At 47.4% G+C, this 25,208-nt stretch overlaps 1 protein-coding gene across 1 annotated transcript in view; it reads left to right on the top strand.

Annotated features, from left to right (window-relative positions):
- EFEMP2 (EGF containing fibulin extracellular matrix protein 2) overlaps positions 1 to 25,208 on the top strand; it is a 101,332-nt gene that overhangs the window by 38,830 nt on the left and 37,294 nt on the right. Inside the window, exons 3-6 of the mRNA XM_066582304.1 lie at positions 10,293 to 10,341; positions 10,450 to 10,677; positions 17,396 to 17,518; positions 25,057 to 25,173. Coding sequence (XP_066438401.1) covers positions 10,293 to 10,341; positions 10,450 to 10,677; positions 17,396 to 17,518; positions 25,057 to 25,173 — 517 coding nt within the window. The remainder of the gene's footprint in view (positions 1 to 10,292; positions 10,342 to 10,449; positions 10,678 to 17,395; positions 17,519 to 25,056; positions 25,174 to 25,208) is intronic.

The raw sequence follows: 25,208 nt of genomic DNA, 5'->3' as shown, positions 1-25,208 counted from the left end.
CTTGTCAAATTTTCCTGGGCATTTGCACCCCTATAAACTATATATTTATATGGAATAGTGGAATTGACCAATTTCCGCCACATTGACACTGAGGGATTTTTATGATCCATTCAGCGTAATGCTATTACCTTTCCTAGCCAAGAAAAGTACCACTCTCAAAAATATTCTAAGATGGTGCTGCCAAAGGCATATTTCAGGGCACGTAGAGACAGGGGTTCCCAAAGCCTCCGAGAGTAAGTCAGTGACCTCTCCCCAGAAGCCACGAATAACTGGACACTCCAAAATCATGTGCCAAAACTCAGCAGAGTCATACGGATACCTAATACACATGGATGATGATATTCTGCCCATTTTTTGTAGCCTCACTGGATTAAGGTAGCACTGATGTACAATATACCGGTGTATCATTTTGTTATTAGCCGCAGGAGAAACGAATAGAGGGGATGCTAGCAGATCTTGAAAGGATTCCTCTGTCAAAGTTGATATCAGTGTCTTCCATCTCAGCAGGGTCGGAGGAGTATTATGAGAGGTCTTTGCTGTGATTAGGTAGGAGTACAGCTCCAATATGAGGCCCTTTGGGCCTTGGGAGCGTAATATACCTAGCAGTGGGTTGCGTGGTATAGAGGATCCAGGACATGGGAATTGTGTCTGTAGTGCGTGTCTGATTTGTAGGAATCTCAAGAAATGGGTTATTTTAGTGATTTTATTTTCCATTATTCATATAGAACCACTATATTGCCCCGTGTTGTGAACAGAATGCATCTACTCCTATTAAATCAAGGTAGTAAAATGACATTGTGGACAGGAGCTGATGTAAGTGATGACAGTCTGTGAATAGCATCATGAAATATGCTGGAGGTATATAAATAACAGGAAATCCTGTTCCAAGATCAAAAGGGTGGCTTCCCACTATGGACACTTATGACATATCTATTGGAAATCTTAGGAATGCTTGATCATCAGGGCCCGCCAGGATATTCCATAAAATAAATGTGTTCATGTAAAATATTTTCCAAGGTTCCCATCTGGTTTTACACTGGGCGTTAATGTGTCATGGTTTTGAATACCTTACACATATTTTACTGCAATCCCCATTCCTATGATTTTTCCAATCCACTGTCCAGGTCACACCAGGTCCCAGTCCTTCCTGTTATTCTGTCCTTAGGAGAAAGTCAGGTGTTCATGAGATAAGAATAGTGAGAGAACATAATAGCATTGTTGCCATGTAAAGTGATGTTGGTATTTTAGTATACAGTAAAGCTTACTTTCAACTTCCCAAAGTACTATTTCTTGTAGAGATGTGATTCAGACTACTCCACTCCAGTGCTGCCTTCATTTTGTTCAATATTTGCTTAGCTGTTTTGGTTTGCATTTAATTGCCCCTAGTTACAGAAGAAGAGTAGCTCAGAAGCACAAACTGCTGCTCTAAAAACTGTGCAATAATATGTAAAAACATGTACATGTTATGATTAGGTTGGAGATGCATCTACAGAGGACCACTGGTGTACAGTAATATTTCTTTGATCTTATTCTGAGCAATGGTCTTCTAGAGTGTTCTTCTCTCAAAGATGAGTGCTAATATACAATGAATGATCATTTTATTAGAGGATCCCATCTAGTAGTATGTTAGGAATCCTCTGGTCTTCAGAACCATAGCAATTCAATGTGACATAGATTCCACCAGATTTTAAAATCATTCTGCAGGAATACTGAACCCAGGGTGTGCAAGAAAACATTCTGCACAGATTTACTCCACCCCCACCAGCTTGAACTGCTGACACCTGACAGGAAGAGTTTATCAATTCATGCTGCTTGCATCAAATTCTGACCATCCCATTAGCATCTGGAATCTGGATTCATTCAATATTTGTGCTGTTTTGCTCCCAGGAGTCTTGCGTTTATGTTTTTCTGGCCCTCGAATGGTTATCTGCTGTAATAGCACATCCATGCTAAGGAATAACAGGGCATATTATTAGGAGCCCCATTATTTATATTATTTATAATATATCGGTGTTGTATTTGGCTTCAATTTGCTGTGTTGTCAGAATGATTCTTGACATCCTATTCTGACCCCTCCCATCAATGAGTTGATTACATCCTCAGGATACCATCTGCCAGGACTCAATCCCGGGACCTCTTGCGGGACCTCCAGTCAGCAGTTCTCTTCCCTGGGCTATCCAGCATTTGGACAGTTCTTGGCGAAATCCAGCCTTGTTCTATGTTTCCTTGTTCCTGCTAAATCCACTTCCTGTCTTCCTGTTCTGGCTCCACCCTGCTACTAATTGGGGCTTCCTATAAAAGCCTGACCGTTCCTCAGATCCAGTGCGTGATTATTGTGCTCCACCACCTTGATCAAGCTTCTTTTTCTCCTGCTCCTCTGTGATTGCACTGATACCTATTGCTGCTGACCTCTGGCTTCCATTTGACTATGCTTCCATCTCATCCCATTGTACTGCATAATGATACCTACTGCTGCTGACCTCTGGCTTCCATTTGACTACACTTCCGTCTCATCCCATTGTACTGCACACCGATAGCTACTATTGCTGATCTCTGGCTCCAATTTGACTATGCTCCATCTCATCCCATTGTAGTGCATACCGTGACTTCCCAATAATGACTACTGGCTATCTTGACTGCTCTCCAGTGACCGGCATGGCTGCTATACATGAAGCTCCAATCCAGTAAGGCATAACACCATGTCACTGGATGTTTTTTCTCGATATCACATGCTCGGTATACTTTTGAAACCGTTGCAAAAAACCCCACAAAGCTGGCAGTTTTGGAAATCCTGTCCCTCCTAGTCTTGCACTGATGACCATACCTTGCTGGAAGTCACTCAGGTTGCTGGATTTCCCATTTTTATGTGGATTCACACTGAAACTGATCCATGGAAAAGTTGGCACGAGATTTCATACTGCACTTCAGGGTTAAAGCTCTAATTTACACACAGAGAACATCCAATTATAAAAGGGTCGGTGTCTCTAATAAAATGAGTATGTATATATGTGTATATGTATATATATATATATATATATATATATATATATATATATATATATATATATATACGCAATGTCTGCATGAGGGATAAGGGTTGGTGATAACACAGCAGCACTCTCAGTCCATATAAAAGTTTGAATAACTTTATTTTTCTTAGATATTTTTAGAGATAAAAAAAAAACTCAGTGGAAAACGATCACCACTGGCAGCACATATAGTTGTTGCACTTAAAACAAATTCTTGCCTGTCAAGGTACTAACTAAACAGCAATACTCTCACTACTAATGTGCATCAATGGTCAGCCAACAGCAGAAATCCACCAAGTAGATGTGCTCACTCCAGACTCTGACTGCCTGAACTTGCAGCCTTTTATGTCCCAGTGATTACCTCAGTTACCCAGCTGAGCTCACTGGGATCCAGAAGGAAAATCTGCACTGGAGTTTTATCTCACATTTGGGTGAAATGTACATTCCCTCCAATACTTTTCCTTGCACATAACTACATATCCTCTTCTCTTCTCCAGGCTGGAGGGCTGGGCAACTTTAACCACCATACAGTGCACCCTAGGTAGTGCATCAGCATTACCCAGAGATGTGCTAGGTTTATACTTGAGGGCAAAATTAAAGTTCTGTAGTGACAAGAACCATCTTGTCACCATTGTGTTTTTCTTTTTGATTTGCTTCATCCAAGTTAAGGGGGCATGGTCTGAATTCAACCTAAATTTTCTACCCAGGAGATATTTAATGCCTTCTGTGCTCACTTAACTGCTAAACACTATCGTTCCACGATGGCATAATTTTTCTCGGCAGGGGACAGCTTCCGACTTAAATATATTATTGGATATAATATATATATAATAACACTGCACCCAAACCCATGCATCTGTCTGCACTTAAACTCTTTGGTGAAGCCAGGGGTGATTAGTACTGGCTGTTGGCACAAAGTAGACTTCAGGCTCTGAAAAGCTTTCTCTACCTCTGGAGTCTACATCACCATCAGTAACTTCCGACCTTTAGTCAAGTTAGTCATGGGTGCAGCTATGAGACAAAATTTGGCACAAACCTGTGATTAATACCCTGTGATGCCCAGAAAAGCTCTGACCTATTTTTTAGTCAATGGTCTAGGCCAACTCTGTATGGTGTCCTCCTTATTGACCTGTGGTTTGATTACACCTATGCCAATGATGTAGCCAAGGTATTTGGCTTCCTCCAAGCCTAAAGCGCACTCTTCCAGGTTTATGGTCAGGCCCGCACCTGTAATTGCATCCACGCCCTCTTGTACTTTGCAAAGGTGAGTTTCCCAATTTGAATTGTAAATGACCACATCGTCCAGCTATGCAGCGGAATAGTCATGATGTGGCCTCAAAACCAGGCTATCAACCTCTGAATAGTAGCTGGCGCCCCGTGCAAGCTGAATGGCATGTTTTTGTATTGGAACAAACTATCTGAGTGGCAAACGCGATTTTCTCTTCGGTTCTATCTGTCAAAGGTATTTGCCAGTACGCTTTTGAAAGATCAAGAGTGGTAATGTATCTAGCATTAACTAACCTTTCAATCAGCTCATTCACCATTGGCATGGAGTAAGCATCGAACTTAGAGATTTTGTTTAGCTTTCTGAAGTCTTTACAGAACCTCCAAGTGCTAATTGGCTTGGGAATCAAAATAATGGGGCTTGAGCGCACACTCTTTGACTCCTCAATCACTCCTAGCTCAAGCATGCGCTTGACCTCAGCAGAGATTGCTTTTTTATGTGCTTCTGATATCCTATACGCTTTTAGGTTTACCTTCATTACAGGCTCACTTATTATGTCATGTTTTATTACATGGTTGTGACCCGGCCAATAAGAGAACTTTCTTTTATTTCTCTGTACAAACTCTTTGGCCTCCTGTTGGGGCACTGAGAAGGAGTCTCCTATTCTAACTGCGGGAAAAGGTTGCTGCACCTTTTCCTCCATAACATCCGAGGCACCCAATGATTTCCTATCCTTCCAGGGCTTAATTAAATTAACATAGTGGATCTAGTAATCCTTTCTTTTTCCTGGTTGGTGTACTTTATAATTTATGTCTCCAACCTATTGTCTCCAATCTATACTATTTCAAAGGAACGTGCCACTTGGCAAGAAATTTGCTTTCCTCCATAGGTACGGAGACCAGGACTCAGTCCCCAAGGTTAAAATTTATAACCTTGGCAGACCAATTATATACTCTGCTCTGGGCCTTTTGAAGATGTTCCCTGACAATAGGCATTATAGTAGCAATGTGGTCTTGCATCTGTGCCACGTGCCTAATAATGCTCTTTTAGTGAGTCGACTCTGTTTCTCATGTGTCTTTGGCTACGTCCAGCAGCCCCCTTGGGTGACGGCCATAGACTAACTCAAAAGGAGAGAATCCAGCAGATGCTTGTGGTAGTTCTCCGAACATCAGGTACGGTAACAGACGGTCCCAGTCACAACCATCTTTGGCTACTAACCTCTTTAATACTTGCTTTTCAGTTTTGTTAAATCTCTCCACTGATCCATCTGTCTGAGGGTGGTACAGAGAGGTACATATGTGCTTGCTGTGAAAGAGGTGGCACAGTTCTTTCATTATTTTTGACATAAATGCTGTCCCCTGGTCAGTAAGGATTTCTTTAGGAATCCCTGACCTGGAAAACATAAGGGACAACTCACGAGTAATGCTTTTGGTGGTAGTATTTTTTAAAGGGACAATTTCAGGATATCATGTAGCATAATCTAGCACCACCAGGATATACTGATGTCCTCTTCCTGATTTTGTCTTGTGTTTTGTCAATCCTCAAGTGTCCCCCAAGTAGTACATGACTATGCTCTATATCCAGGACCGTATGTCTATATGACCTAGGTACAACCAGTTGTTCAACCACATGCTAATTAATTTTAGTTACTCTATATATGATTGTTCTTTATGGAAAAGTGGGGAAACCGCTGGTTGGCACATGATTCTTGTGGCACAATTCATGACCAATATCAATACTCTCTCGTACATTTGCGAGAGTGGAATCCATCAACTGTGCAGTCCCAAAGTTTTCCTGTGAAAGGGGGAAGATCCTCATCATCTCCTCCAGCCAAGACCTGCAATTGAAAGTCAACACATTTCTCTTCAATGTCCACAATTTTGCTGCTGTCTGGATGACACTAGGATTACATCATGCTCTTTAGATTTAGGCAATACTTTCCCCCACAAGTGCCAAAATTGAGGAAAATCAAGCCCCAATATCACAATGCACATAAAAATTTTTATCACGCCTTCTTCTTAGGACATAGTTTGCAAATTACACCCCAATATCACACTGTACATTAGATTTTTTACCACGTCTACTTCTTAGGACACCGTTGTTTCACCATTGTCTCTATGGTAGCCAGAGCTACAGGACACAATTTTGTATCCCCACTTATGTGTTTTCCTGGCATATAGCCTTCTGATACTAGGCTAGTACGAACCAGTGTAACCAGACTACCAGAGTCCAGAACAGCCTTCACAAAGCAATGGTTCACACTCAGCTCACACACTTGCGGTTCAGTCTCTTGTCCGTGTGATGCAACACATGCAGGTTCTGCAAATAACGAACAGTGCCTAACTCTGTCATACTCCATGGGCCGAGTAGTTAAGGGACAATTGGCTACAACATGTTCCGACTCCTGGCACCGCCAACACCGCAACATCCCAAGTCATTTTCGATGAGAGTCCTCTCTATGGCTGACTGGGCCTTGAAGCTCCTCCGTCCTTACCCCACGTGGTCTCCACAGGCTTTTTCTCCATAATAGAAATGTGTCAATAAATATGATAAATATATAATAAGGAGATAGATAGGAATAGTAATAAAGCATTCCTGCAAGTCACTGTCGGAACACTGTCAGGTACAGCAAGAAATGACTTTACCCACAAAGAACAGAGCAGAGGAGAAAGAGGTACAGCAAGAAATGACTCTACCCACAAAGAACTGTGTAGTGAGCACACAGAGTCCTCTTGAATGGAGAAAAAGAAGAAAAGGAGAGTGGTGGTTGTAGGGGATTCCCTATTGAGAGGAACAGAGGCCACTGTCTGCAGACCTGACACCTCACGAGAGGCGTGCTGTCTTCCAGTTGCACAAATCAAAGATGTGTCTGATAGGCTGTCAAGACTCTTCAGTCCTACAGAACACCACCCATTCCTACTAATACATGAAGGGACAAATGACACTGCAAAAAAGGACCTTGCAACTATCTGCAGAGACTTTGAAGACCTCGGAAAGAAGGTGAAAGAACTAGGAGCACAGGTGGTCTTCTCATCCATGTTCCCAGTGGATGGCCATGGAATAAGAAGATGGAACAGGGTTCTAGAGGTGAACAACTGGCTACGTCGATGATGCTGTCAGCAAAGATTTGGATTTCTAGACAATGAAGTGAAATACCTATATGATGGACTGCTTGCTAGAGACAGGTTGCACCTTACATAAACAGGTAAGCATATATTTGGTGGGCACCTTGCTTCACTCGTTAGGAGAGCTTTAAACTAGAACAATATGAGAAGGGAAGTGAGAGGCCAGGTAAAAATATACAGCTAATTAATACATTTGAGAACCCCGCTTTTAGAAGTGGAAAGAAAGAACAAAGACAAAAAATTCAGAAGGCAAGTAGAGGAGCAAGAGACACCGATCACAAACTAAAATGTTTTTACACAAATGCCCAGAGCATGGGAAGCAAACAAGGAGAATTGGAGCTCCTAACACAAGAAGAGAAATATGATGTCATAGGCGTCATGGAAACTTGGTGGAATGATACACATGATTGGAATACAAGGCTTGAAGGATACAACTTATTTATAAGAAACAGACCAAAAAAAGGGGAGGAGGTATTGTGTTGTATGTTAGGAAAACATTAATCTCCACGGAGATTCAAGCTTCAGAGCATGGTAGTTCTGTAGAAACGGTTTGGGTAAAACTATAAGGAGAGAACAACAGAAAGGACACCATTGTAGGCATCTTCTATAGGCCGCCTGGGCAAGCGGAGGATATTGACGAACTCTTTCTACATCAGATGGCCAAGCTCTCAAAAAAGCATGACATAGTGATCATGGAAGATTTTAACTATCCAGACATTTGTTGAGAATCTCTCTCAGGTAAAAGTAATGGATCCAACAAATTCTAATCCGCTCTTGCTGACAACTTTATCTTCCAAAAAGTCGAAGAGAAAACAAGGGGATCTGCCATCTTGGACCTAATTCTTACCAACAGGGAGGAAATAGTTGAGGATGTAAAGGTGGCTGGGACCATAGGAGGCAGTGATCATACTATCCTTGAATTTTAGATAAAAAGGGAAGGAAGACCTGAAAAAAACTCAGACCTCAAGGTTGGATTTCAGAAAGGCACATTTGAATGAACTCAGAAAGAGGGTAGAAAAAATCCAATGGCTGGATGTTCTTAAGGACAAAAATGTCCAAGAAGGTTGGGAAATATTGCGAAATGAGATTCTCAAAGCACAATCGTTAACAATCCCTAAAAGAAGAAAGAATGGGAAGCATTTAAAGAAACCAGGATAGATGAACATAGAACTTGCGCACACGTTAAAAATGAAGAAAAATATGTTTATCAAATGGAAAGACGGGGGAACATCTAAAGAAGAATAGATATTCTTCTTTAGATATTCTAAAGAAGTGGAGATAATTGCTGAACCACTCGTCATAAATTTTGAAAATTCCTGGAGAGCAGGAGAAGTCCCAGAAGATTGGAAAACGGCAAATGTTGTCCCTATCTTAAAAAAAAGGGAAGAAGGTGAATCCAGGAAACTACAAGCCTGTGAGCCTGACTTCTATACTGGGAAAGATCTTAGAACAAATTATTACACAGCATGTATCAAATATTTGGATGAAAATTAAATAATTAACCAGAGCCAGCATGAGTTTGTAACAAACAAGTCATGCCAGACTAATCTCATTTTCTTCTATGACAGTATCACCGACTGGATTAATCAGGTAAATGTGGTAGATATAGTATATTTTGACTTTAGTAAAGCATTTGCCAAAGTATCTTATAGCATACTTATTGAAAAAATGACAAAATATGGGATTGACAAAGCAACTGTTGAGTAATCGTATTCAAAGAGTGGTCATAAAAGGCTGCACATCCAAGTGGAAGAATGTATCAAGTGGGGTACCACAAGGCTCTGTCCTAGGCCCAGTGTTCTTCAACTAGGGAAGAGAGAAAGTATTCAAAAAGATCTAGAAAAGCTTGCACAGTGGGCAGCGATTAACAGAATGGTATTTAACAACGAAAAATGCAAAGTGCTACATCTGGGCAAGAAAAATGAAGAAAGCACATGCAGAATGGGAAGAATTGAGCTTAGCAGTTTTGCTAGAAGAATTGAGCTTACTAATAGATCATAGACTGAACATGAGTAAACAATGTGATGCAGCAGCCAAAAAGGCAAACCTAATTCTGGGATGTATTAAGAGAAGCATAGAGTCTAGATCATGGGAGGTAATTATCCCCCTATATTCTTCCTTAATCAGACCTCCTCTGGAATACTGTGTCCAGTTCTGGGCACCCCACTTTAAAAAAGACATAGACAAACTGGAGCAAGTTCAGAGAGGAGTTACCAAGATGTTGAGTGGTCTGCAAGTCATGTCCTATGAAGAACGGTTAAAAGATCTGGGAATGTTTAGCTTGCAAAAAAAGAGGCTGAAAGGAGACTTAATAGCTGTCTGCAAATATCTAAAGGACTGTCACAGTGCAGAGGGACAGGCCGTATTCTCATTTGTACAAGGAAAGACATGAAGCAATGGGATGAAAGTGAAAGGGAGGAAACACAAATTAGATATTAGAAAAAAGACTTTCTGACAGTGAGGGTGATCAATGAGTGGAACAGGTTATCATAAGAGGTGGTGAGATCTCCTTCAATGGACTTGTTTAAACAAAGGCTGGACAAATATCTGTCTGGGATGATTTAGTGAATCCTGCACTGAGCAGGTGGTTGGACCCGATGACCCTGGAGGTCCCTTCCAACTCTACCATTCTATGAACCTTTCATAAGCTCATAATTCACAGTCATTCTTGCAATGCTTGTTTGACACTGACTTGCAGAAATGCTGCCTTTCAATAGGTGGTACTGTAGAGGCATTGTTCCATCTTTCCATTTGCCTACTATTATTCAAATCAGTCCCTGTAGGAGAAGGAGCAAATTGCACATCTGCTTAATGCATAAAGGTATCAGGTCATGGGTGTTTCTGTCACATACATATACTTTTAAATGTTGTAATGCACACAGATACTCTAATCTTTTCTTCTATAACTTTTAGGAATGCACAGATGGATATGAGTGGGATTCAGAAAGACAGCATTGTAAAGGTACTGTAAAACCGTACTGCGTATGTGCTATGAAATAACATTGAATGGCTTGATCACCAACAACTTTGATATCCGTCTTACTGTCTCGTTCCTTTGCATCTTTTGCAGATATTAATGAGTGCTTGACTATTCCTGATGCCTGCAAGGGTGAAATGAAATGTATTAATCATTATGGAGGTTATTTGTGCCTCCCTCGCTCTGCCTCTGTGATTAGCGACACCAATACAGACCATGAGACTGCTGGAGCACCAAACACAGGTCTTGGAATTGACCAAAGAAACAACCAGTGTCCAAATGGTTACCAACTAGACTCTCAGGGATTAGGCACCTGTATAGGTGAGTGAAATGCTTTTTGCCATGATCTGCATAAAGCTGCGGCAAAAAAATACACTTTGCACTATACAGCCATAGTCTGGTGCATACTGGTTGCTACAACTGCTTTTCTCAGCCTCTGGCAGACTGTCTTTCACTCTGTGCAAACTGTAATTGAATATGAACGGGATCAATTTGCTCGCAAATTGCTCCCTCTTTTTTGGGAAAAAAATATTTTCAGACTGCAATGGTGGAGTGAGCTCTGAATGGTAGAAGCAGCATATAGGACTTGCTCGTCCTGTTGTGGACACTTTATGCATGCTGCATTAAGACTGGCTTGATGCTACAAGAGGGACGAGGGAGAAGTCTGTGCAGGGAAATAAAGAATGTTAAATACAGTGTTTAAAGGGAACATGTCACTGTGAAAATGCTGTCCAATCTACTGGCCTCATGTTATAGAGCAGGATGAGAAGGGCAGGTTCATATATAGTTGTCTGTAAAAAGAAAACGGTATATTTTATAATTAACACCACCCACAGTAGGATTACTTGAAAACTATAAAAGTAAGTTAAGATGTAATTTTATTCATGCTTGATAAAGGGGTATTCACAGCCCTGAAACACGTTGCACCTTTTTGTAACCTCTTTGGTATTTTCCTTATTCTATTTGTTGCTTTATTAACTACTAGAATCATTAAAATAACTCTGCATGCTAGCCTAATTGGATCCATCCATCTGGCTTGAAATGCATGTATAGGGGGGTCGCGGGGACTTGAGACCTCCCCCATAAGTAAGTTCCTTATTCAGACCTTCTTTATTTACCCCACTACTGCTTCATGTGCGCAAGACAAATTATTATTTATAATTTGTCTTTAAAATCCTCTCATTATTATTATTCTTTTAAGGTCTAGTTGTTTAGTAGGATTGTGTGAGAGGAGATGGGCTGCATAGAACGATAGGTGGGACTCACCATATAGGGGTAATAATTAGAGATGAGCGAGCACCAAAATGCTCGGGTGCTCGTTACTCGGGACGAAATTATCGCGATGCTCGAGGGTTCTTTTCGAGTAACGAACCCCATTGAAGTCAATGGGCGACCCAAGCATTTTTGTATATCGCCGATGCTCGCTAAGGTTTTCATTTGTGAAAATCTGGGCAATTCAAGAAAGTGATGGGAACGACACAGCAACGGAAAGGGCAGGCGAGGGGCTACATGTTGGGCTGCATCTCAAGTTCCCAGGTCCCACTATTAAGCCACAATAGCGGCAAGAGTGCCCCCCCCTCCCAACAACTTTTACTTCTGAAAAGCCCTCATTAGCAATGCATACCTTAGCTAAGCACCACAGTACCTCCAACAAAGTACAATCACTGCCTGCATGACACTCCGCTGCCACTTCTCCTGGGTTACATGCTGCCCAACCTCCCCCACACGACCCAGTGTCCACAGCACACACCAAAGTGTCCCTGCGCAGCCTTCAGCTGCCCTCATGCCACACCACCCTCATGTCTATTTATAAGTGCGTCTGCCATGAGGAGGAACCGCAGGCACACACTGCAGAGGGTTGGCACGGCTAGGCAGCGACCCTCTTTAAAAGAGGCGGGGCGATAGCCCACAATGCTGTACAGAAGCAATGAGAAATCCAATCCTGTGCCACCTCCATCAGGAGCTGCACACGTGGGCATAGCAATGGGGAACCTATGTTCCACACACTATTCATTCTGTTAAGGTGTCTGCATGCCCCAGTCAGACCGCGGTTTTTTATAAATAGTCACAGGCAGGTACAACTCCGCAAGGGGAATTCCGTGTACACCCACAGCATGGGTGGCTCCCTGGAACCCACCGGCTGTACATAAATGTATCCCATTGCAGTGCCCATCACAGCTGAGGTAACGTCAGATTAAATGCAGGTGGGCTTCGGCCCACACTGCATGCCCCAGTCAGACTGGGGTTCTTTAGAAGTAGACACATGCAGTTACAACTCCCTGTGGACCCATCAGCTTTAATGCAGGTGGGCAAAAAATTTATTGGATTACACTGTAGGCGAGGGCCCCAAAAAATTGGTGTACCAACAGTACTAATGTACGTCAGAAAAATTGCCCATGCCCAACCAAGAGGGCAGGTGAAACCCATTAATCGCTTTTGTCAATGTGGCTTAATTTGTAACTAGGCCTGGAGGCAGCCCAGTTAAAATAAAAATTGGTTCAGGTGAAAGTTTCAACGCTTTAATGAGCATTGAAACGTATAAAAATTGTTTACAAAAATTATATGACTGAGCCTTGTGGGCCTAAGAAAAATTGCCCGTTCGGCGTGATTACGTCAGGTTTCAGGAGGAGGAGCAGGAGCAGGAGGAGGAGGATGAATATTATACACAGATTGATGAAGCTAAAAGGTCCACGTTTTTGATGGTGATAGAGAACAATGCTTCCATCCGCGGGTGCAGCCTACGTATTGTTTAGGTATCGCTGCTGTCCGCTGGTGGAGAAGAGAAGTCTGGGGAAATCCAGGCTTTGTTCATCTTGAGGAGTGTAAGCTTGTCGGCACTGTCGGTTGACAGGCGGGTACGCTTATCTGTGATGATTCCCCCAGCCGCACTAAACACCCTCTCTGACAAGACGCTAGCCGCAGGACAAGCAAGCACCTCCAGGGCATACAGCGCGAGTTCAGGCCACGTGTCCAGCTTCGACACCCAGTAGTTGTAGGGGGCAGAGGCGTCACGGAGGACGGTCGTGCGATCGGCTACGTACTCCCTCACCATCCTTTTACAGTGCTCCCGCCGACTCAGCCTTGACTGGGGAGCGGTGACACAGTCTTGCTGGGGAGCCAGAAAGCTGGCAAAGGCCTTAGAGAGCGTTCCCCTGCCTGTGCTGTACATGCTGCCTGATCTCTGCGCCTCCCCTGCTACCTGGCCCTCGGAACTGCGCCTTCGGCCACTAGCGCTGTCGGATGGGAATTTTACCATCAGTTTGTCCGCCAGGGTCCTGTGGTATAGCATCACTCTTGAACCCCTTTCCTCTTCGGGTATGAGAGTGGAAAGGTTCTCCTTATACCGTGGGTCGAGCAGTGTGTACACCCAGTAATCCGTAGTGGCCAGAATGCGTGTAACGCGAGGGTCACGAGAAAGGCATCCTAACATGAAGTCAGCCATGTGTCCCAGGGTACCTGTACGCAACACATGGCTGTCCTCACTAGGAAGATCACTTTCAGGATCCTCCTCCTCCTCCTCCTCCTCCTCTTCTGGCCATACACGCTGAAAGGATGACAGGCAAGCAGCATGGGTACCCTCAGCAGTGGGCCAAGCTGTCTCTTCCCCCTCCTCCTCATGCTCCTCCTCCTCAACGCGCTGAGATATAGACAGGAGGGTGCTCTGACTATCCAGCGACATACTGTCTTCCCCCAGCTCCGAGCGCAAAGCGTCTGCCTTTATGCTTTGCAGGGAACTTCTCAAGAGGCATAGCAGAGGAATGGTGACGCTAATGATTGCAGCATCGCCGCTCACCATCTGGGTAGATTCCTCAAAGTTTCCAAGGACCTGGCAGATGTCTGCCAACCAGGCCCACTCTTCTGTAAAGAATTGAGGAGGCTGACTTCCACTGCGCCGCCCATGTTGGAGTTGGTATTCCACTATAGCTCTACGCTGCTCATAGAGCCTGGCCAACATGTGGAGCGTAGAGTTCCACTGTGTTGGCACGTCGCACAGCAGTCGGTGCACTGGCAGATTAAACCGATGTTGCAGGGTGCGCAGGGTGGCAGCGTCCGTGTGGGACTTGCGGAAATGTGCGCAGAGCCGGCGCACCTTTCCGAGCAAGTCTGACAAGCGTGGGTAGCTTTTCAGAAAGCACTGAACCACCAAATTAAAGACGTGGGCCAGGCATGGCACGTGCGTGAGGCTGCCGAGCTGCAGAGCCGCCGCCAGGTTACGGTCGTTGTCACACACGACCATGCCCGGTTGGAGGCTCAGCGGCGCAAGCCAGCAGTCGGTCTGCTCTGTCAGACCCTGCAGCAGTTCGTGGGCCGTGTGCCTCTTATCTCCTAAGCTGAGTAGCTTCAGCACGGCCTGCTGACGCTTGCCCACCGCTGAGCTGCCATGCCGCGTGACACCGACTGCTGGCGACGTGCTGCTGCTGACACATCTTGATTGCAAGACAGAGGTTGCGTAGGAGGAGGAGGAGGAGGGTGGTTTAGTGGAGGAAGCATACACCGCCGCAGATACCACCACCGAGCTGGGGCACGCAATTCGGGGGGTGGGTAGGACGTGAGCGGTCTCAGGCTCTGACTCTGTCCCAGCCTCCACTAAATTCACCCAATGTGCCGTCAGGGAGATATAGTGGCCCTGCCCACCTGTGCTTGTCCACGTGTCTGTAGTTAAGTGGACCTTGGCAGTAACCGCGTTGGTGAGGGCGCGTACAATGTTGCGGGAGACGTGGTCGTGCAGGCCTGGGACGGCACATCGGGAAAAGTAGTGGCGACTAGGAACTGAGTAGTGCGGGGCCGCCGCCGCCATCATGCTTTTGAAAGCCTCCGTTTCCACAAGCCTATAAGGCAGCATCTCTAGGCTGATCAATTTGGCAATGTGCACGTTTAACGCTTGAGCGTGCGGGTGCGTGGCGGTGTACTTGCGCTCGCGCTCAAACAGTGGTGCTAGCGACGTCTGGACACTGCGCTGACAGACATTGGTGAATGGGGCCGAGGACAGCGGAGGTGAGGGTGTGGGTGCAGGCCAGGAGACGGTAGTGCCTGTGCCCTGAGAGGGGGGTTGGATCTCAGTGGCAGGTTGGGGCACAGGGGGAGAGGCAGCGGTGCAAACTGGAGGCGGTGAACGGCCTTCGTCCCACCTTGTGGGGTGCTTGGCCATCATATGTCTGCGCATGCTGGTGGTGGTGAGGCTGGTGGTGGTGGCTCCCCGGCTGATCTTGGCGCGACAAAGGTTGCACACCACTGTTCGTCGGCCGTCTGCACTCTCAGTGAAAAACTGCCAGACCTTTGAGCACCTCGGCCTCTGCAGGGTGGCATGGCGCGAGGGGGCGCTTTGGGAAACAGTTGGTGGATTATTCGGTCTGGCCCTGCCTCCACCCCTGGCCACCGCACTGCCTCTTGCAACCTGCCCTGCTGTTGCCCTTGCCTCCCCCTCTGAAGACCTGTCCTCAGTAGGCGTAGCAAACCAGGTGGGGTCAGTCACCTCATCGTCCTGCTGCTCTTCCTCCGTATCCTCTGTGCGCGCCTCCCTCGGACTTACTCCAATTACTACTAGCTGAGTGATAGACAACTGTGTCTCATCGTCATCGTCCTCCTCACCCACTGAAAGGTCTTGAGACAGTTGCCGGAAGTCCCCAGCCTCATCCCCCGGACCCCGGGAACTTTCAAAAGGTTGGGCATCGGTCACGACAAACTCCTCCGGTGGGAGAGGAACCATTGCTGGCCATTCTGGGCAGGGGCCTGGGAACAGTTCCTGGGAGTCTGCCTGTTCCTCACAATGTGTCATTGTAATGGAGTGAGGAGGCTGGGAGGAAGGAGGAGCAGCAACCAGAGGATTCAGAGATGCAGCAGTGGACGGCGCAGAACTCTGGGTGGACGATAGATTGCTGGATGCACTTTCTGCCATCCACGACAGGACCTGCTCACACTGCTCATTTTCTAATAAAGGTCTACCGCGTGGACCCATTAATTGTGAGATGAATGTGGGGACGCCAGAAACGTGCCTCTCTCCTAATCCCGCAGCAGTCGGCTGCGATACACCTGGATCAGGAGCTCGGCCTGTGCCCACACCCTGACTTGGGCCTCCGCGTCCTCGCCCGCGTCCACGTCCTCTAGGCCTACCCCTACCCCTCAGCATGGTGTATTACCAGTAGTGCAGAAACAGAACGCTGTAAATAAATGTGCCGCTTATTGGCCTGTGGTTGGAGGCTGACTTCGCTTACGGAACGCCAAGAAATAATTTTGCGCAAGCCTGCTGTAACACTTAGCTGCCTGCGTATGAATTAGGAGGACAACTACACCCAGCACAGACCCAGAACACTGAGGACAGTCACAGGCAGCCCAAATAGATTTTTTTCCCCAAATGTTTTTGGAAAGGCCCACTGCCTATATTCAATAAATATATGTCTTCTGTCCCTGCCTCACAATATATGTCTTCTGTCCCTGCCTCACAATATATGTCTTCTGTCCCTGCCTCACCACCACTACTGGCCCTGGAGTATGTATAATTACTGCAGGGCGCAATGCTCTGCACGGCCGATATACAAGAAAAAAAAAAAAGTGCAACACTGCAAAAAGCAGCCTTCACAGTACTGCACACGGTTAGATGTGGCCCTAAGAAGGACCGTTGGGGTTCTTGAAGCCAAAAATACTCCTAACACTCTCCCTATAGCAGCTCCGGCACCAACAGCACTTTCCCTCCTCTATGTCAGAACAAATCTGTGGCGAGCCGCGGGAGGGGCCGATTTTTATACTCGGGTGACACCTGATCTCGCCAGCCACGCACTGCAGGGGGGTGGTATAGGGCTTGAACGTCGCAGGGGGAAGTTGTAATGCCTTCCCCGTCTTTCTATTGGCCAGAAAAGCGCGCTAACGTCTCAGAGATGAAAGTGAAAGTAACTCGAACATCGCGTGGTACTCGTCACGAGTAACGAGCATCTCGAACACGCTAATACTCGAACGAGTATCAAGCTCGGACGAGTACGTTCGCTCATCTCTAGTAATAATACAAGATATCAGGCTGAAAGTACTCTATCTGTTATTTTTTCAGATGTAAATGAATGTGACTATGAGTTGGATGACTGTCTTCCCAGCCAAGAATGTGTAAATATCCCAGGCGGATTCCATTGTAAGTGTCCAGATGGCTACAGGAAGATTGGAAACGAATGTGTAGGTGGGTATAAGACTGTGTATAATCCTTTTATCCTAGGTCTGCACTTGCTTAAGTGTTTCTGGAATCTACTTCACCTTAATGCACCTTATTAGAAATATTTATTATAGTCATTTGAAGACCATATTTAGAATGCGTCCATTTTAATTAAGTATGGTTCATATTGGAGTGGACGGCCAAAGTAGATTACTAGGGAAATATAATATAAATTAGACCACTATCCAAACTGGATTTTTAATTTTGAGTAAAGTTACCCAGTAGGATGAATTTCAAGGCTGAACATTAAACATAAACCATTTGGATTCTACTAGAGATGAGCGAGCACCAAAATGCTCGGGTGCTCGTTACTCGAGACGAACTTTTCGCGATGCTCGAGGGTTCGTTTCGAATAACGAACCCCATTGAAGTCAATGGGCGACCCGAGCATTTTTGTATATCGCCGATGCTCGCTAAGGTTTTCGTTTGTGAAAATCTGGGCAATTCAACAAAGTGATGGGAACGACACAGCAACGGATAGGGCAGGCGAGGGGCTACATGTTGGGCTGCATCTCAAGTTCACAGGTCCCACTATTAAGCCACAATAGCGGCAAGAGTGGGGCCCCCCCCCCAACAACTTTTACTTCTGAAAAGCCCTCATTAGCAATGCATAACTTTGCTAAGCACCACACTACCTCCAACAAAGCACAATCACTGCCTGCATGACACTCCGCTGCCACTTCTCCTGGGTAACATGCTGCCCAACCCCCCCCCCACGACCCAGTGTCCACAGCGCACACCAAACTGTCCCTGCCCAGCCTTCAGCTGCCCTCATGCCACGCCACCCTCATGTCTATTTATAAGTGCGTCTGCCAGAGGAACCGCAGGCACACACTGCAGAGGGTTGGCACGGCTAGGCAGCGACCCTCTTTAAAAGGGGCGGGGCGATAGTCCACAATGCTGTACAGAAGCAATGAGAAATCCAATCCTGTGCCACCTCCATCTGGAGCTGCACACGTGGGCATAGCAATGGGGAACCTATGTGCCACACACTATTCATTCTGTCAAGGTGTCTGCATGCCCCAGTCAGACCGCGTTTTTTTATAAATAGTCACAGGCAGGTACAACTCCGCAATGGGAATTCCGTGTGCACCCACAGCATGGGTGGCTCCCTGGAACCCACCGGCGGTACATAAATGTATCCCATTGCATTGCCCATCACAGCTGAGGTAATGTCGTGCTTAATGCAGGTGGGCTTCGGCCCACACTGCATGCCCCAGTCAGACCGGGGTTCTTTAGAAGTGGACACATGCAGTTACAACTCCCTGTGGACCCACGGCATGGGTGGCTCCCTGGAACCCACCGGCGGTACATAAATATATCCCATTGCAGTGCCCAACACAGCTGATGTAATGTCGTGCTTAATGCAGGTGGGCTTCGGCCCACACTGCATGCCCCAGTCAGACCGAGGTTCTTTAGAAGTGGACACATGCAGTTACAACTCCCTGTGGACCCACAGCATGGGTGGGTGCCAGGAAGCCACCAGCGGTACATTAATATATCCCATTGCATTGCCCATCACAGCTGAGGTAATGTCATGTTTAATGCAGGTGGGCTTCGGCCCACACTGCATGCCCCAGTCAGACCGGGGTTCTTTAGAAGTGGACACATGCAGTTACAACTCCCTGTGGACCCACGGCATGGGTGGCTCCGTGGAACCCACTGGCGGTACATAAATATATCCCATTGCAGTGCCCAACACAGCTGATGTAATGTCGTGCTTAATGCAGGTGGGCTTCAGCCCACACTGCATGCCCCAGTCAGATCGGGGTTCTTTAGAAGTGGACACATGCAGTTACAACTCCCTGTGGACCCACAGCATGGGTGGGTGCCAGAAAGCCACCGGCGGTACATTAATATATCCCATTGCAGTGCCCAACACAGCTGATGTTACGTCAGCTGTAATGCAGGTGGGCAAAAAATTTATTGCATTACACTGTAGGCGAGGGCCCCAAAAAATTGGTGTACCAACAGTACTAATGTACCTGAGAAAAATTGCCCATGCCCAACCAAGAGGGCAGGTGAAGCCCATTAATCGCTTTGGTTAATGTGGCTTAATTGGTAACTAGGCCTGGAGGCAGCCCAGTAAAAATAAAAATTGGTTGAGGTGAAAGTTTCAACGCTTTAATGAGCATTGAAACGTATAAAAATTGTTTAGAAAAATTATATGACTGAGCCTTGTGGGCCTAAGAAAAATTGCCTATTCGGCGTGATTATGTGAGGTTTCAGGAGGAAGAGGAATATTATACACAGATAGATGAAGCAAAAAGGTCAACGTTTTGGATGGTGATAGAGAACGATGCTTCCATCCGCGGGTGCAGCCTACGTATTGTTTAGGTATCGCTGCTGTCCGCTGGTGGAGAAGAGAAGTCTGGGGAAATCCAGGCTTTGTTCATCTTGATGAGTGTAAGCCTGTCGGCACTGTCGGTTGACAGGTGGGTACGCTTATCCGTGATGATTCCCCCAGCCACACTAAACACACTCTCTGACAAGACGCTAGCCGCAGGACAAGCAAGCACCTCCAGGGCATACAGCGCGAGTTCAGGCCACGTGTCCAGCTTCGACACCCAGTAGTTGTAGGGGGCAGAGGTGTCACCGAGGACAGTCGTGCGATCGGCTACGTACTCCCTCACCATCCTTTTACAGTGCTCCCGCCAACTCAGCCTTGACTGGGGACCGGTGACACAGTCTTGCTGGGGAGCCATAAAGCTGGCAAAGGCCTTGGATAATGTTCCCCTTCCTGCGCTGTACATGCTGCCTGATCTCTGCGCCTCCCCTGCTACCTGGGCCACGGAAATGCGCCTTCGGCCACTAGCGCTGTCGGATGGGAAGTTTACCATCAGTTTGTCCACCAGCACCCTGTGGTATAGCATCATTCTCGAACCCCTTTCCTCTTGGGGAATGAGAGTGGAAAGGCTCTCCTTATACCGTGGGTCGAGCAGTGTGTACACCCAGTAATCCGTAGTGGCCAGAATGCGTGTAACGCGAGGGTCACGAGAAAGGCATCCTAACATGAAGTCAGCCATGTGTGCCAGGGTACCTGTACGCAACACATGGCTGTCCTCACTCGGAAGATCACTTTCAGGATCCTCCTCCTCCTCCTCCTCCTCCTCCTCCTCCTCCTCCTCCTCCTCCTCCTCCTCCTCCTCTGGCCATACATGCTGAAAGGATGACAGGCAAGCTGCATCTGTACCCTCAGCAGTGGGCCAAGCTGTCTCTTCCCCCTCCTCCTCATGCTCCTCCCCCTCCTCCTCCTCCTCTGGCCATACACGCTGAAAGGATGACAGGCAAGCAGCATCTATCCCCTCAGCAGTGGGCCAAGCTGTCTCTTCCCCCTCCTCCTCATGCTCCTCCCCCTCCTCCTCAACGCGCTGAGATATAGACATGAGGGTGCTCTGACTATCCAGCGACATACTGTCTTCCCCCGCCTCCGTTTTCGATTCCAAAGCGTCTGCCTTTATGCTTTGCAGGGAACTTCTCAAGAGGCATAGCAGAGGAATGGGGACACTAATGATTGCAGCATCCCCGCTCAGCATCTGGGTAGACTCCTCAAAGTTTCCAAGGACCTGGCAGATGGCTGCCAACCAGGCCCACTCTTCTGTAAATAATTGAGGAGGCTGACTCCCACTACGCCGCCCATGTTGTAGTTGGTATTCCGCAATAGCTCTACGCTGCTCATAGAGCCTGGTCAACATGTGGAGCGTAGAGTTCCACTGTGTGGGCACGTCGCACAGCAGTCGGTGCACTGGCAGATTAAACCGATGTTGCAGTTTCCGCAGGGTGGCAGCGTGCGTGTGGGACTTGCGGAAATGTGCGTAGAGCTGGCGCACCTTTCCGAGCAGGTATGACAAGTGTGGGTAGCTTTTCAGAAATCGCTGAACCACCAAATTAAACACATGGGCCAGGCATGGCACGTGCGTGAGGCTGCAGAGCCGCCACCAGGTTACGGCCATTGTCACACACGACCATGCCCGGTTGGAGGCTCAGCGGCGCAAGCCAGCGGTCGGTCTGCTCTGTCAGACCCTGCAGCAGTTCGTGGGCCGTGTGCCTCTTATCTCCTAAGCTGAGTAGCTTCAGCACGGCCTGCTGACGCTTGCCCACCGCTGAGCTACCATGCCGCGCGACACCGACTGCTGGCGACGTGCTGCTGCTGACACATCTTGATTGCGAGACAGAGGTTGCGTAGGAGGAGGAGGAGGAGGGTGGTTTAGTGGAGGAAGCATACACCGCCGCAGATACCACCACCGAGCTGGGGCACGCAATTCGGGGGGTGGGTAGGACGTGAGCGGTCCCAGGCTCTGACTCTGTCCCAGCCTCCACTAAATTCACCCAATGTGCCGTCAGGGAGATATAGTGGCCCTGCCCGCCTGTGCTTGTCCACGTGTCTGTAGTTAAGTGGACCTTGGCAGTAACCGCGTTGGTGAGGGCGCGTACAATGTTGCGGGAGACGTGGTCGTGCAGGCCTGGGACGGCACATCGGGAAAAGTAGTGGCGACTAGGAACTGAGTACCGCGGGGCCGCCGCCGCCATTATGCTTTTGAAAGCCTCCGTTTCCACAAGCCTATAAGGCAGCATCTCCAGGCTGATCAATTTGGCAATGTGCACGTTTAACGCTTGAGCATGCGGGTGCGTGGCGGTGTACTTGCGCTCGCGCTCAAACAGTGGCGCTAGCGACGTCTGGACGCTGCGCTCAGAGACATTGCTGGATGGGGCCGAGGACAGCGGAGGTGAGGGTGTGGGTGCAGGCCATGAAACGGTAGTGCCTGTGCCCTGAGAGAGGTGTTGGATCTCAGTGGCAGGTTGGGGCACAGGGGGAGAGGCAGTGGTGCAAACCGAAGGGGGTGAACGGCCTTCATCCCACCTTGTGGGGTGCTTGGCCATCATATGCCTGCGAATGCTGGTGGTGGTGCCTCCCCAGCTGATCTTGGCGCGACAAAGGTTGCACACCACTGTTCGTCGGTCGTCAGGCGTCTCTGTGAAAAACTGCCACACTGTAGAGCACCTTGACCTCTGCAGGGTGGCATGGCGCGAGGGGGCGCTTTGGGAAACAGTTGGTGGATTATTCGGTCTGGCCCTGCCTCTACCCCTGGCCACCGCACTGGCTCGGCCTGTGCCCACACCCTGACTTGGGCCTCCGCGTCCTCGGCCGCGTCCACGTCCTCTAGGCCTACCCCTACCCCTCAGCATGCTGTATTACCAGTAGTGCAGAAACAGAACGCTGTAATTAAATGTGCCGCTTATTGGCCTGTGGTTGGAGGCTGACTTTGCTTACGGAACGCCAGGAAATAATTTGGTGCAAGCCTGCTGTAACACTTAGCTGGCTGCGTATGATTTTGTAGAACTACTACACCCAGCACAGACAGACCCAGAACACTGAGCACAGTGACCGGCAGGCCAAATAGATTTTTTGCCCCAAATTTTTTTGCAAAGGCCCACTGCCTATATTCAATCAATAATATGTCTTCTGTCCCTGCCTACGCACTTCTGCCCCTGGAGTATGTCACAGAACTGCAGAGTGTTGCACTGTCAACTGCAACACAGCGGTGATTTCAGAGCCCAGACAGAGCTAGGAAATAATTTGGCGCAAGCCTGCTGTAACACTTAGCTGGCTGCGTATGATTTTGTAGAACTACTACACGCAGCACAGACAGACCCAGAACACTGAGCACAGTCACAGGCAGGCCAAATAGATTTTTTCCCACAAATTTTTTTGCAAAGGCCCACTGTCTATATTCAATCAATAATATGTCTTCTGTCCCTGCCTACGCACTTCTGGCCCTGGAGTATGTCACAGAACTGCAGAGTGTTGCACTGTCAACTGCAACACAGCGGTGATTTCAGAGCCCAGACAGAGCCAGGAAATAATTTGGCGCAAGCCTGCTGTAACACTTAGCTGGCTGCGTATGATTTTGTAGAACTACTACGCCCAGCACAGACAGACCCAGAACACTGAGCACAGTCACAGGCAGGTCAAATAGATTTTTTGCCCCAAATTTTTTTGCAAAGGCCCACTGCCTATATTCAATCAATAATATGTCTTCTGTCCCTGCCTACGCACTTCTGGCCTTGGAGTATGTCACAGAACTGCAGAGTGTTGCACTGTCAACTGCAAAACAGCGGTGATTTCAGAGCCCAGACAGAGCCAGGAAATAATTTGGCGCAAGCCTGCTGTAACACTTAGCTGGCTGCGTATGATTTTGTAGAACTACTACACCCAGCACAGACAGACCCAGAACACTGAGCACAGTGACAGGCAGGCCAAATAGATTTTTTCCCACAAATTTTTTTGCAAAGGCCCACTGCCTATATTCAATCAATAATATGTCTTCTGTCCCTGCCTAAGCACTTCTGGCCCTGTAGTATTACTGCAGGGCGCAATGCTCTGCACGGCCGATATACCAAAAAAAAAAATGTGCAACACTGCAAAAAGCAGCCTCCACAGTACTGCACACACTTAGATGTCGCCCTAAGAAGGACCGTTGGGGTTCTTGAAGCCTAAAATACTCCTAACGCTCTCCCTATAGCAGCTCCAACAAGATAGCACTTTCCCTGAACTATGTCAGAATGCATCTGTGGCGAGTCGCGGGAGGGGCCGATTTTTATACTCGGGTGACACCTGATCTCGCCAGCCACTCACTGCAGGGGGGTGGTATAGGGCTTGAACGTCGCAGGGGGGAGTTGTAATGCCTTCCCTATCTTTCAATTGGCCAGAAAAGCGCGCTAACATCTCAGAGATGAAAGTGAAAGTAACCCGAACATCACGTGGTACTCGTTACGAGTAACGAGCATCTCGAACACGCTAATACTCGAACGAGTATCAAGCTCGGACGAGTACGTTCGCTCATCTCTAGATTCTACATAAATATTACATAGCGCAGGAAGGCATTTTCTTTTCTAGTATTAATGTCAGATAATTCTGTCTTTTCTTCTACTGCTCCAAGTATAAGCCTAACATAGTATTTTAGGCTTAAAAAGATATATGTCCATCCAGTTCAGCCTATTACCCCCTTCCCTCCTCCTGTTTATCCAGAAGAAGGCAAAAAGAAAACAAAAAACAAATGAGGTAGAAGCCAATTTTCCTCATTTAAGGAAAGAATTTCCTTGACTCCAATCTGGCAATTGGAATAATCCCTGGATCACGACTAGAGATGAACGAGTATACTCACTAAGGCTAACTACTCGAGCGAGTAGTGCCTTAGTCGAGTATCTGCCCGCTCGTCTCTAAAGATTCGGCTGCCGGCGGCGGGCGGGGAACGGTGGGAGAGAGCGGGGAGGAATGGAAAGGAGATCCCTCTCTCCCTCTCCCCCCCCCCCCCCCCCGCTCCCCCCTGCTCACAGCCGCAACTCACCTGTCACCCGCGCCGGCAACCAAATCTTTAGAGACGAGCGGGCAGGTACTCGACTAATGCACTACTCGCTCGAGTAGTTAGCCTTAGCGAGTATGCTCGCTCATCTCTAATCACGACCCTTCTGAAAATGTCACTTCTTTCCCTGCATTATTTTAGACATTGATGAATGCCGATACAGATACTGTCAGCATCGCTGTGTCAATTCTCCTGGATCTTTCACCTGTCAATGTGAGCCGGGATTCCAGTTGGCATCCAACAACCGCTCATGCGTCGGTAAGGACAGCAGAACGAGATTTTGAACCTATTTG

The sequence above is a fragment of the Eleutherodactylus coqui genome, chromosome 11, assembly GCF_035609145.1.
Source record: "Eleutherodactylus coqui strain aEleCoq1 chromosome 11, aEleCoq1.hap1, whole genome shotgun sequence".
Classification (NCBI taxonomy): domain Eukaryota; kingdom Metazoa; phylum Chordata; class Amphibia; order Anura; family Eleutherodactylidae; genus Eleutherodactylus; species Eleutherodactylus coqui.
This window is presented reverse-complemented; position numbering and strand designations above follow the sequence as displayed.